Source organism: Protomyctophum bolini, assembly GCF_963924005.1.
Source record: "Protomyctophum bolini genome assembly, chromosome: 7".
NCBI classification, from domain to species: domain Eukaryota; kingdom Metazoa; phylum Chordata; class Actinopteri; order Myctophiformes; family Myctophidae; genus Protomyctophum; species Protomyctophum bolini.
In genome coordinates, this window is record NC_137868.1 from 3193147 (window position 1) to 3207884 (window position 14738).

Here is a 14738-nt window from a genome sequence, read left to right on the forward strand (position 1 = left end):
AGAACCTACGCTATGCTAAACGGAGCAGCCCGACAGCAGTCTGGTTCCCCTCTGTGTGTTCAGAACCTACGCTACGCTAGCCTGGTTCCCCTCTGTGTTCAGAACCTACGCTATGCTAAACGGAGCAGCCCCACAGTAGCCTGGTTCCCCTCTGTGTTCAGAACCTACGCTACGCAATGCTAGCCTGGTTCCCCTCTGTGTTCAGAACCTACGCTACGCTATGCTAGCCTGGTTCCCCTCTGTGTTCAGAACCTACGCTACGCTATGCTAGCCTGGTTCCCCTCTGTGTTCAGAACCTACGCTACGCTATGCTAGCCTGGTTCCCCTCTGTGTTCAGAACCTACGCTACGCTATGCTAGCCTGGTTCCCCTCTGTGTTCAGAACCTACGCTACGCTATGCTAGTCTGGTTCCCCTCTGTGTTCAGAACCTACGCTATGCCATACGGAGCAGCGCGACAGCAGTCTGGTTCCCCTCTATGTTTACAGAACCTACGCTATGCTATGCCATACGGAGCAGCCCGACAGCAGTCTGGTTCCCCTCTATGTTTACAGAACCTACGCTATGCTATACGGAGCAGCCCGACAGCAGTCTGGTTCCCCTCTGTGTGTTCAGAACCTACGCTATGCTAAACGGAGCAGCCCGACAGCAGTCTGGTTCCCCTCTGTGTTTACATCTTTGTCCGAGGGGCGGTTGCAAAAACATTCAAACGACGGACTCTACTGGTTGGTTAGACCTATACAACCGATCAACGCAGCGCAGCCCGCTACGTCGCACACATACTGGGCCCTGGTTGGTTAAATAAAATGTGCCTGGTATATACTGTAAGCCCGCCCTATATTTGCATACAGGGCCCTGGTTGGTCCTCCACTACTGATGGTCCGCCCGAAACACGCCCACAATTGAGCGACACCAGACTAAGGCAGATTGAAGGCTGGCTACGCCAGGCCAGAGCCACAGAGTAAGGGCCGATTCATACTCCTATTATACCGCTGTTTTGTGTGACCTCATATGACGTCACATTGTAGGCTCTATAGCGCCGAACCCACTTTTATTCAGCTCTAAAATAGGAGTATGAATCGGCCCTAAGACAGAGTTAAACGACATTGAGGGGGCAGAAAACAGCCCGGTGGTCAACGTGGTTCATGTACCCGATGCCGCGAGCCCATATAGACTCCAATGCATTCCGTAAACTTCTGGTTTGTCCCTTTTTTTTAAAAGGGACAAACCAATAGAAGTCTACGTAGAAGAGCCTGGCCCCACGAAGTGAACGGTGGTCTTATACTCTATGGCTCTGTGCGAGGCTAATTCCGATAGGGGATTATATCTCCACGCTGGCCTGGGAAGGCCTCGGGAGGCCTGGGAACGCCTCGGGATACCCGAGGAGGAAGTGGCTGATGTCGCTGGAGCTCTTTGCTAGAACCGTAGAACTCTGCGACCCGACTCCGCATAAGCAGCAGAAGATTACGGACGGACAGACTGAAAGATCGCCGTCCCATTCCTCCATGAGTCTTTGATATAGTCTTGTATTGTCCGTCTGTCCGTCCCATTCCTCCATGAGCCTTTGATATAGTCTTGTATTGTCCGTCTGTCTGTCCCATTCCTCCATGAGTCTTTGATATAGTCTTGTATTGTCCGTCTGTCCGTCCCATTCCTCCATGAGCCTTTGATATAGTCTTGTATTGTCCGTCTGTCTGTCCCATTCCTCCATGAGTCTTTGATATAGTCTTGTATTGTCCGTCTGTCTGTCTGTCCCATTCCTCCAGTAGTTCATCAGAGTCCTATATTGCGTAATCCATACTCGGTGGCGTGCTGCGCCGCACGGCGAAAATAGTGGCCCTACAAGTTGCGCTGCGGCGCGCTGAGAGTTGGTAGGTGGACTGTCTTCGGTGTGCGGCAGCCAGCGCGCAAGTGAGTATGAATCAGCCGGCAGAGCCCCATGTCACCTGTAGAGGGAGACAAAAACAATAACAAGGGGTGAGTCGGACTAATGTATGCCCCCCCCCCCCCCCCTCCAGCCAGTAAGCTAACAGGCCCATTCTACTTGATATATTGTTGTTGCGTAGAGACTAGCCTCAACGTAGCGACTAGCCTCAACGTGCCGGCTAGTAGCTAATAGTTTTATACCTGACGTAGCTATCATCATCATCATCATCATCATCATCATTTTAAGACCGTTTTGGGAAGACCGTTTGGGAAGAATATATATACATATGCACCCAAATTACTTGTAGTCCTCAACCTAGCTAATTGGACTTTGTACCAGTGTTGATTTTGTCGACTAAAACTATGACGAATTTATTTCGTCGACTACCTTTTGTCACTGAGGAAAACTAAGTGGAAACTAAATTAAAACTAAGCTATGCTGACTAAAACTAAGACTAAATATATTGACAATTTCGTCAACAAATAAAAACTAGACTAAAATGTCAGGAAGGGACTAGTGGTGGACATTACAAGAAGTAATTTTACACTTTACACTTGCATGCTGAAAATAGCAGATCTACAAGCTCACAACGCAAGTGTGAAACCTGTCATCACGACGGCATCAAGGCCTGCAAAAGCCCATTTTAGTCGACTATAACAACACTGCTTTGTACCTGACGTCCTGGTCATTTCAGTCGACTGTAAACAATGCTTTGTACCTGACGTCCTGGTCATTTCAGTCGACTGTAACAATGCTTTGTACCTGACGTCCTGGTCATTTCAGTCGACTGTAACCCTGCTTTGTACCTGACGTCCTGGTCATTTCAGTCGACTGTAACCCTGCTTTGTACCTGACGTCCTGGTTATTTCAGTCGACTGTAACCCTGCTTTGTACCTGACGTCCTGGTTATTTCAGTCGACTGTAACCCTGCTTTGTACCTGACGTCCTGGTCATTTCAGTCGACTGTAACCCTGCTTTGTACCTGACGTCCTGGTCATTTCAGTCGACTGTAACAATGCTTTGTACCTGACGTCCTGGTCATTTCAGTCGACTGTAACAACACTGCTTTGTACCTGACGTCCTAGTCATTTCAGTCGACTGTAACAATGCTTTGTACCTGACGTCCTAGTCATTTCAGTCGACTGTAACAATGCTTTGTACCTGACGTCCTGGTCATTTCAGTCGACTGTAACAATGCTTTGTACCTGACGTCCTAGTAATTTCAGTCGACTGTAACCCTGCTTTGTACCTGACGTCCTGGTCATTTCAGTCGACTGTAACAATGCTTTGTACCTGACGTCGTGGTCGTTCCGTAGCCTCAGCGTGGCGGCCAGCAGCTCGGTGGTCTGCTGGAAGCAGCGGCCCAGGTCGTCCAGTTTGCGCTCCATGGAGACGATCCTCTGCTCCAGCTCTCGGTGCGAGCTGCTCCAGTTGGCGCTGAGGTCGCACATGATCATCTGCATCTGCCAGAGGTCACACATCAGTGTTAAGGGCCAGAGGTCACACATCACAGTGTTAAGGGCCAGAGGTCACACATCACAGTGTTAACCCATTCTGACCTGAGATCAGATTCTAAAAATGTCTTTTACATCCGGACAGTTTTCTGTTGTCAGTAGTTCTTCAATTTTTCAAAAACAGCAGACCTACAAGCTCTGTATGATGTATGACTGTCTTGTGTGATGATAAGAGCTAGCACCCCTCACTTCACACAGGTGTGATTTCTCCGCACCTACCATGGGCAGATCCATCATCTAAGAGCTAGCGCCCCTCACTTCACACAGGTGTGATTTCTCCGCACCTACCATGGGCAGATCCATCATCTAAGAGCTAGCGCCCCTCCCTTCACAGGGGTGTGGTTCCTACCATGGGCAGATCCACCATCTCACTGGCGCCCCTCCCTTCACAGGGGTGTGATCCCTACCTTGGGCAGATCCACCATCTCACTGGCGCCCCTCCCTTCACAGGGGTGTGATCCCTACCATGGGCAGATCCACCATCTCACTGGCGCCCCTCCCTTCACAGGGGTGTGGTTCCTACCTTGGGCAGATCCACCATCCCACTGGCACCACTCCCTTCACAGGGGTGTGGTTCCTACCTTGGGCAGATCCACCATCCCACTGGTGCCCCTCCCTTCACAGGGGTGTGGTTCCTACCTTGGGCAGATCCACCATCTCACTGGCGCCCCTCCCTTCACAGGGGTGTGGTTCCTACCTTGGGCAGATCCACCATCTAAGAGCTAGCGCCCCTCCCTTCACAGGGGTGTGATCCCTACCTTGGGCAGATCCACCATCTCACTGGCGTAATCTCTCAGCTTCCTCTGTTTCAGACGCAGGTGGCGGAACCTGCACACACATGTACAAGAACACGCAAAGTGAACACGCTAACTTTGACCTTTGACCTGTTTGACCGCCAGCAATAACACTTCAACACGCGTCTCCTCACCAGAAACATGGGGACCTTTGACCTCTGACCTTTTAGATCACCCACCATTTTGAATTATATGAAAAACACAAAATTCCACTCAAACTTTGGACCAATTATCGACAAAACGAGATCGGATAGGAGGGGCCAAGGAATGCAGCAATAAGAAAAAGACGAGACGCATTACGCACAACAAGGGGAACGGACAGCTGCAATACCGCTGCGTGACCTACAGTGGCACTGTTGAGCAGCCTAAAAGGGCCATTCACACCCAACACTAACTGCAGCCTGCACCGCTCAGTTCACACAGGTGTGATTTTTCTTATTGTGTGTCATTTAATTTATGTTTGGTTGCACTTGGGTGTTAGCAGCAGATAGCAGATCTACAAGCCCACAGCGCGTTGTGAGCTTGTCTAATGTCAGCATGCAACCACTGACTGGCTGGCTGGCTGGCTGGCTGGCTGGCTGACTGGCTGACTGACTGGCTGGCTGGCTGGCTGGCTGACACCCTGACTGACTGACTGGCTGACTGGCTGGCTGGCTGGCTGGCTGGCTGGCTGGCTGACTGACTGACTGACTGACTGACTGGCTGGCTGACTGACTGACTGACTGACTGACTGACTGACTGACTTTCCACTTTCATGTATTTATAGCGGGTTCTGTCCAGTCAGGAAGTCCGATCTCTCCACCCAACGCTGACACGCACGCACACACAAATGCACAGTCGCACACACACACGCACACACACACACACACACACGCACACACAGACACACACACACACACACACACACACACACACACACACACACACACACACACAGGGCTGCATGCTTCCTGTCTTGTGTAATCCACTTGTTCTTAGACAGACGTACAGCAGAACAACAAGAGAAGACTGAGGGTTCTGTAACTCTCAGAGTCACAGACGTGTAAGGGTCCATTTGAACACTCTCAGAGTTACAGACCTGTAAGGGTCCATTTGTTACACTCTCAGAGTCACAGACCTGTAAGGGTCCATTTGTTACACTCTCAGAGTCACAGACCTGTAAGGGTCCATTTGTTACACTCTCAGAGTCACAGACCTGTAAGGGTCCATTTGTTACACTCTCAGAGTCACAGACCTGTAAGGGTCCATTTGTTACACTCTCAGAGTCACAGACCTGTAAGGGTCCATTTGTTACACTCTCAGAGTTACAGACGTGTAAGGGTCCATTTGTACACTCTCAGAGTCACAGACCTGTAAGGGTCCATTTGTTACACTCTCAGAGTCACAGACCTGTAAGGGTCCATTTGTTACACTCTCAGAGTTACAGACGTGTAAGGGTCCATTTGTACACTCTCAGAGTCACAGACCCGTAAGGGTCCATTTGGTACACTCTCAGAGTCACAGACCCGTAAGGGTCCATTTGTTACACTCTCAGAGTCACAGACCTGTAAGGGTCCATTTGTTACACTCTCAGAGTCACAGACCTGTAAGGGTCCATTTGTTACACTCTCAGAGTCACAGACCTGTAAGGGTCCATTTGTTACACTCTCAGAGTTACAGACGTGTAAGGGTCCATTTGTACACTCTCAGAGTCACAGACCCGTAAGGGTCCATTTGGTACACTCTCAGAGTCACAGACCCGTAAGGGTCCATTTGTACACTCTCAGAGTCACAGACCCGTAAGGGTCCATTTGTACACTCTCAGAGTCACAGACCCGTAAGGGTCCATTTGTACACTCTCAGAGTCACAGACCCGTAAGGGTCCATTTGGTACACTCTCAGAGTCACAGACCCGTAAGGGTCCATTTGTACACTCTCAGAGTCACAGACCCGTAAGGGTCCATTTGTACACTCTCAGAGTTACAGACCTGTAAGGGTCCATTTGTACACTCTGAGAGTCACAGACCCGTAAGGGTCCATTTGTACACTCTCAGAGTCACAGACCCGTAAGGGTCCATTTGTACACTCTCAGAGTTACAGACCTGTAAGGGTCCATTTGTACACTCTGAGAGTCACAGACCCGTAAGGGTCCATTTGTACACTCTCAGAGTTACAGACCTGTAAGGGTCCATTTGTACACTCTGAGAGTCACAGACCCGTAAGGGTCCATGTGGTTCCATTTGTACCGCATGTCAATTATCTAATGTAATCCCGGGCGCTACCAACCCGGGGAGAGGACGTGCAGACAGTGTTGGAGAGGCAGGGGGCGCTGCCGCGCCACACAGTACTCTTTAGCTACACGAGACGCGGTTTGTACGACATTGGATTTCTAGACAAATTGTTCAACTCAAAATGCTGTGTTCAAGTTCAGGAGACTTCGGAAAAAGAGCACTTTCTCCTGAACGCTTCCTTCCTTCCTTCATGGCATGGCATGGAAAGGAGAGAGGAGGGCATTTTGCATCTCTTTCACCATGTAGTAAACGATGCATTCATGGTCTGGAGAGGGCAGTTGTTTTACAGACGGTAAATGGTGCATTTATATAGCGCCTTTATCCAAGGCGCTTTACATAGATTGTGCATTACATTCACCCATTCACACACACACACATTCACACACCGATTGCATGCGGCAGCAGCCGTGCAAGGTATACCAACCAGCACATCGGGAGCAATTTGGGGTTCAGTGTCTTTGCCCAAGGACACTTCGACATGTTGACAGGAGGAGGAGGAGCCGGGATTCGAACCGCCGACCCATGGATCCTCTGGAGTGAGTGAGTGAGTGAGTGAGTGTGGAACTATAGTGGCCCTCTGGAGTGAGTGAGTGTGGAACTATAGTGGCCCTCTGGAGTGAGTGTGGAACTATAGTGGCCCTCTGGAGTGAGTGTGGAACTATAGTGGCCCTCTGGAGTGAGTGTGGAACTATAGTGGCCCTCTGGAGTGAGTGTGGAACTATAGTGGCCCTCTGGAGTGAGTGTGGAACTATAGTGGCCCTCTGGAGTGAGTGTGGAACTATAATGGCCCTCTGGAGTCAGTGTGGAACTATAGCGGCCCACTGGAGTCAGTGTGGAACTATAATGGCCCTCTGGAGTCAGTGTGGAACTATAGTGGCCCACTGGAGTCAGTGTGGAACTATAATGGCCCTCTGGAGTCAGTGTGGAACTATAGTGGCCCTCTGGAGTCAGTGTGGAACTATAATGGCCCTCTGGAGTGAGTGAGTGTGGAACTATAGTGGCCCTCTGGAGTGAGTGTGGAACTATAGTGGCCCTCTGGAGTCAGTGTGGAACTATAGTGGCCCTCTGGAGTGAGTGTGGAACTATAGTGGCCCTCTGGTGTGAGTGTGGAACTATAGTGGCCCTCTGGAGTGAGTGTGGAACTATAGTGGCCCTCTGTAGTGAGTGAGGAACTATAGTGGCCCTCTGGAGTGAGTGAGTGTGGAACTATAATGGCCCTCTGGAGTGAGTGTGGAACTATAGTGGCCCTCTGTAGTGAGTGTGGAACTATAGTGGCCCTCTGTAGTGAGTGTGGAACTATAGTGGCCCTCTGTAGTGAGTGTGGAACTATAGTGGCCCTCTGGAGTCAGTGTGGAACTATAGCGGCCCTCTGGAGTCAGTGTGGAACTATAGTGGCCCTCTGGAGTGAGTGAGTGTGGAACTATAGTGGCCCTCTGGAGTGAGTGTGGAACTATAGTTGCCCTCTGGAGTGAGTGTGGAACTATAGTGGCCCTCTGGAGTGAGTGTGGAACTATAGTTGCCCTCTGGAGTGAGTGTGGAACTATATAGTGGCCCTCTGGAGTGAGTGTGGAACTATAGTTGCCCTCTGGAGTGAGTGTGGAACTATAGTGGCCCTCTGGAGTGAGTGAGTGAGTGTGGAACTATAGCGGCACTCTCCATCGTTCCTTGTCATAAATGACCTTTGAACTCACACTCGTATGGCCTCCACCAGACCTCTCTGGCGCTTGCGGTGCGCCCGTCCGTTGCCGTGGGCGACGTCGGTGCGGTGGAGCAGCCAGCACTCCCTGAGGACGTTGGCGGCCGCGTGGCGGATCTGAGGAACCAGAGAGACAGGAGCGTTTGAACCTTAGAGTATATATGAATAGAGAAGACACCCCAGTTCTCCTCCCATCCACTTGCATTAAGTTACTCAAAAGCGCATGAGGCGATTTCACTCCTCCTTCCGTGTAGGAACAGAGTGCATTCTGGGATGGATTTGCCTCAAACACATGATCGCGCTGGTCGTTGACTATATCATTGTGCCGTTTGTGCTGCGTTCACGTATGAAACATTCGTTCACGTGTCATCATGGCCTCGATCACATGAACGTTGCGCAATGATAGTCAACGGAGCAGCGCTGGCTCGAGGCTGCAATGACACATTCGGCCACTATGTCCATTTGGCCTCAGGGTTTCCTCTGCAGGGTGCCGTCTCTGTTCATATTTATACTCTATGGTTTTAACAAGGTAAGCAACAGGGTCCGTGCGTTTGCGAGGATGCACCCCGTGGTAGGATGAACGCAGCGGCCAACAGGAAGTGGTTGCACTTTTGAACACATTATTTCATCAATGGGGCGTGGCATGGAGGTGATCAGCACTGTGGCACTGTCGAGCTGTTATTATGGAAGCCCAGGTTTGCTTTGATAACAGCCGTGAATTCATTTGTATTGTTCAGTCTCATGTCTCACAGTACACCTTCCTCTTGGCAATACAACCTATACGTTCTCTGTGGGGTTCTGTTAAAATGCTACAACCCCACATGGTTCCCACACGGTGGGTCGGAAACCCATTTATAGAATGTATATTATTTAACATAAGACATTTTAAAAACAAACTATCAAACAAACGCATCTAAGACAGTACAGTGAAAATAGCCGATCTACAAGCTCACAACGCGGCCGCCGGTCTAATATCTCTTACTCTTATGGACTCATGGGGTTTGGGAATCTGCACTTTTTTATCGGAGTTGGTTTCAGTTGACTCTTTACTTTCGACAGAGAGAGAGAGTAACACGCGCACACACACACACGCACACGCACACGCACACACACACACACACACACACACACACACACACACACACACACACACACACACACACACACACACACGCTGCTCCCACAACCAGCTTCCTGTCCGCCCTCTTAAGTCGTCCTGGTCTGACACAAGCCTGCTTCCTGTGCGCGTCCAGATTGTTTCCCTGTTTGACGCCTCGCAAAGCGATAAAAACTCATCCCCCCCCCCCCATCTCCCCCCTCTCACACATGCAGCGCACACGGGCGCACACACACACACGCACACACACACACACACACACACACACACACACACACACACACACACTTTGTTTCCCACACTGTCCTGTCCTGTGGCGTGGCCTATTTAAGGACAGCGTGCTCTTATAAAAAGCCTCCTGACTAGGATAGGAACCATAACAGCGTTTGTTTGGTCACTTCCAGCCCGTCGCGTCGTGACCTCGAGGTCAGCTGTTGTTGTTCACGGTCACCGTGTTGCCATGTCTGTTACCAGGTGCTTTGAAAAGCAGCCTGGTCTACATTTAGCAACCGACGCTACTGACGACCCGTGAAGACGACTATAGTCATGATTGGCTGCCTCCTATAAGCCAATGGGAGTCTGAACGGCATGAGAACCCATACTCTGTATGAACGTCGTAACGGCGGAGCGAGTGGCAACAGCGGCTGATGCTATGAGCTAACTGGAGCACAGTGAGTGAACCAATGAGAGAAGGGCTGATGCTATGAGCTAACTGGAGCACGGTGAGTGAACCAATGAGAGAGCAGCTGATGCTATGAGCTAATTGGAGCACAGGGAGTGAACCAATGAGAGAGCAGCTGATGCTATGAGCTAACTGGAGCACAGTGAGTGAACCAATGAGAGAACAGCTGATGCTATATGAGCTAACTGGAGCACAGTGAGTGAACCAATGAGAGAACAGCTGATGCTATATGAGCTAACTGGAGCACAGGGAGTGAACCAATGAGAGAAGGGCTGATGCTATGAGCTAACTGGAGCACAGTGAGTGAACCAATGAGAGAACAGCTGATGCTATATGAGCTAACTGGAGCACAGTGAGTGAACCAATAAGAGAACGTCGGAAACGAACGAAAACGGCCGCTATATATACAACACATACAGCCTGTGTTGAGCGCCATTGACTTGTGAGCTTGTAGATCTGCTATTGTCAAACAGCCATAGTGCATATGGCCTGTAGTCGCGCCGTATGAGGCTTGTTTTCATTGACCTGGATTGCATTATTTCTCTCGCAGAATCTGGCAACACTGACCAGGCTGCCTGCGTATTGCGTCAGGCTTTGACGGGAGGGAAGCTGCTAGTGAAACCGTTGCTGTGTGTGTGTGCGTGCGCGTGTGTGTGCGCGCGTGCGTGCGTGTGTGTGTGTGTGTGGGAACTCGGAAGTGCTTTTGATTTGATTGGAAGATCTTCAACTCCCACCGGAGAGTGAGGTGGAATATCTGCTCCATTGTTGACTTCATGTCCAACTCTGATATTTCCAGCTTGCCGATACCACGCATTCACGCCGGGCACTAGGACCTCACGCTAGGCATACCCAGCATCCCAGCCCCCCCCCCCCCAGCATCCCATCTTTAATGTGATGTACAACTAAAGGGTGTCTCACCCTCCCTCCTCTGTAAACATAAAGGGTGTCTGTCTCACCCTCCCTCCTATGGAAATCTACACTATGTTGTCCTGTTTTGCACTTGAATGTTGTAACTGCACTCTGCTGTCCACCAAAGCAAATTTCTAACATGTTTACATGTAATGGCAATAAAGTCTTCTGATTCTGAAACAACTAAAGGGTGTGTTTCTCACCCTCTTGGAGACCTGGATGTCCAGCATGAAGAAGTGAACGTGCTTCTCTCCTTTGTTCAAGGCCAGCTTCTTAGTCACCACGGCAACCAGCATAGCAGTGCACGCTACGCCCTGAAACACACGCACGCACGCACACACGCACACACAGACAGACACACACAGACACACACACACACACACACACAGACAGACACACACGCACGCACACACAGACAGACACACACGCACGCACACACAGACAGACACACACGCACGCACACACAGACAGACACACACACACACACACACACACACACACACAGACAGACACACACACACACACACACACACAGACACAGACACACACACACACACACACACACACACACACACACACAGGGGGGGTTAAGCACCGTGCCGATCTTGAGTTCCACACATACAGTACAGTACATGCCGTGTACGGTGAAGGTCGATACCGTCGTCACACCGCCGCGGACTGGAACGGGACGACGTGCACTTTGGTCCAACTATTCTTAACCCGTTCTGACCCGAGATCAGATTCTACTAAATGTCTTCTACACATCCTGACAGTTTTCATTCTGACCCGAGATCAGATTCTACTAAATGTCTTCTACACATCCTGACAGTTTTCATTCTGACCCGAGATCAGATTCTACTAAATGTCTTCTACACATCCTGACAGTTTTCATTCTGACCCGAGATCAGATTCTACTAAATGTCTTCTACACATCCTGACAGTTTTCATTCTGACCCGAGATCAGATTCTACTAAATGTCTTCTACACATCCTGACAGTTTTCATTCTGACCCGAGATCAGATTCTACTAAATGTCTTCTACACATCCTGACAGTTTTCATTCTGACCCGAGATCAGATTCTACTAAATGTCTTCTACACATCCTGACAGTTTTCATTCTGACCCGAGATCAGATTCTACTAAATGTCTTCTACACATCCTGACAGTTTTCATTCTGACCCGAGATCAGATTCTACTAAATGTCTTCTACACATCCTGACAGTTTTCATTCTGACCCGAGATCAGATTCTACTAAATGTCTTCTACACATCCTGACAGTTTTCATTCTGACCCGAGATCAGATTCTACTAAATGTCTTCTACACATCCTGACAGTTTTCATTCTGACCCGAGATCAGATTCTACTAAATGTCTTCTACACATCCTGACAGTTTTCTGAAAAAGCTGTGTTGCTATGGTCAGTCGTTCTTCGATTTTTTTCAAAAATATCAGACCTACAAGCTCACGAGCTTGTAGATCTGCTATTTTTTCAATAGCTTAAAAGCATAACATAATTCTAACACTAAAAAAGGGGTTCTCTCTCACAGTTATATAGAATGCTCAAATCGTGATTGACTTTTTAGTCATTATATTTTAGGTCATTTTACAGCTGTTGCGCTCAGACAATAGCAGAGCTTGTAGATCTGCTACATTCAGAGTGCAAACACGTCGTATACCCGAGCACGACCGAACATAAAATGACTCGTAGTCTTGTGTAGTTCTAACTGGATCTCTTCACCACAACGGGAGTGAACATTTCTAGGTTTAGTTTTTTTAATCTGTTGACGAAATTGTCCGTGTAATATTTTAGTGGTATAGTTTTAGTCATCATGGGTCTGTTTTTTTTATAACCATGTCGTTTAACATCAGTGAAAAGAAGGTATACTCGACGTACTGCTACTTTTAGTCGACGAAAACTACTACTTTTAGTGGATGAAATCGACAACACGTTCACGGGTCAGATTCTACACTATAGCTTTGAGAACAGTCTCTCTCTCTCTCTCTCTCTCCTCTCTCTCTCTCTCTCTCTCTCTCTCTCTCTCTCTCCTCTCTCTCCTCTCTCTCTCTCTCTCTCTCTCTCTCTCTCTCTCTCTCTCCCTCTGTGTCCTCTGTCGATCGCCCTCCAGGGAGATCCCAGATTCAACACAGCACAAGGCGGTTGATCTTTTTTATTCCTCATATGGTTGTTCCATTTCACTCACCCCCCTCCCTCCCCCCTCCCCTCCCCCCTCCCCCCCCCCGCACCACCCGCCCCAAAACAAAAGTCATCAGTTTATGTTTAGGCCTGATTTAACCCATTCTGACCTGAGATCAGATTCTAAAAAAATGTCTTCTTCTGTACATCCTGACAGTTTTCTGAAAAAGCTATGTTTCTATATGTCAGTCGTTCCTCGATTTTTTCAAAAATAGCAGACCTACAAGCTCGTAGCGCGCCACTCTGTGGCGCGCTACGAGCTTGTAGATCTGCTATTTTTCAATAGCTAAAGCATATAGCGTAATGCTAACACCAAAAGGGGTTCCCGCCCAAAGTGGATTAAACATAGGCCTCGGTCCTCCTCCTCTGTCTCCGTATAGCCCAGTGCAGTATAGCCACACCCTCCTCCTCCTCCTCCGTATAGCCCAGTGCAGTATAGCCACACCGCCGCGGCCGGCTGAAATACTGTGGCTTTCCATCTGAGAATAGCCCGCCGGCCGCTATTGCTGGAAAAGCTCACATGAATGAATCACATACACACGCACGCACGCACGCATGCGCACACACACACACACACACACACACACACACACACACACAGGGAGAGAGGGGAGAGGGGGGGGTTGAAGGGGGAGGTCAAAGGGCACACAGGACACACGCTGACGAAACGACACGCATTTCCTTAACAACAACAACAAGACGTTTGGAGAGCGGCGATGGTTTTTTACCTGTCTTCCTTTTTTTTCTCATTTGGCTTGCATTGAGAGAGAGAGAGAGAGAGAGAGAGAGAGAGACATAAAGCACGTGCATGAAACTATAATGTCACACACACACACACACAGTCTTTCATCACTCCACTCCGCTCCGCTCCGCTCCACGCCCCGGCTCGTGTTCCGCTTTTCCTCCTTTTGGGTTTTCGGAGGGTTTCGCTTCCAAAAACAAACTCTGGAACGGATCGTCATCACGTAATGATGAGGGGAAACCTGGGAGGCTGAGATATCTGCCCTGTGGTTCCGTCCACACCCTCACATAGGATGTGACCCCACCCTGCCCCCCCCCATCCACCCCGCCCCCCCCTCCAACCTGGCCCCCTCCACCCTAAAAGTATAACTGTCTGGGTGAAAATCCCTCATGTTTAATTGCGAACGCAGTGAGGACCAACTATGAGACCTAGCAGATCATGTCTGTCTGTCTGTCTGTCTGTCTGTCTGTCTGTCTGTCTGTCTGTCCCGCTGTTACACCACCTTCCCGCCACCAGAGGGCGCAGCTGTATCACACACAAAAAAAAACACACACACACACACACACACACACACACACACACCTTAACTTAAAAAAAACCTAACTTAAAAAAAAATCTTAAAAAAACCCAAATATGTACGAGCTCATAGCGCGCCACCGAGTGGCGCGCTACGAGCTTGTAGGTCTGCTATTTTTGGAAAAATCGAAGAACGACTGACATTTTTAGAATCTGATCTCAGGTCAGAATGGTTCATCAGACCAGTGTGTGTCCCGTGGAAACCTCGTATAGAATCTGATCTCAGGTCAGAATGGGTTAACACACCAAAAGGGGTTCGACAACTAGTCGACTATTAAACTAGGCAACGAGTCAGAACTGACTAGAAGTGAATGCCCTATG

The 14738-nt window shown here is 49.4% G+C and overlaps 1 protein-coding gene across 1 annotated transcript; it reads right to left on the reverse strand.

Annotated features, from left to right (window-relative positions):
• Positions 1-1720: 1720 nt before the first annotated feature.
• On the reverse strand, positions 1721-11203 carry kcnn4 (potassium intermediate/small conductance calcium-activated channel, subfamily N, member 4; the record flags this gene model as incomplete). Its single annotated transcript, XM_080767306.1, has 5 exons — positions 1721-1944; positions 3219-3388; positions 4198-4267; positions 8195-8316; positions 11111-11203. 5 exons carry the CDS (start codon positions 11201-11203, stop codon positions 1941-1943), a joined length of 459 nt encoding a protein of 152 aa, XP_080623432.1. The 3' UTR covers positions 1721-1940.
• Between the last annotated feature and the right edge of the window lie 3535 nt (positions 11204-14738).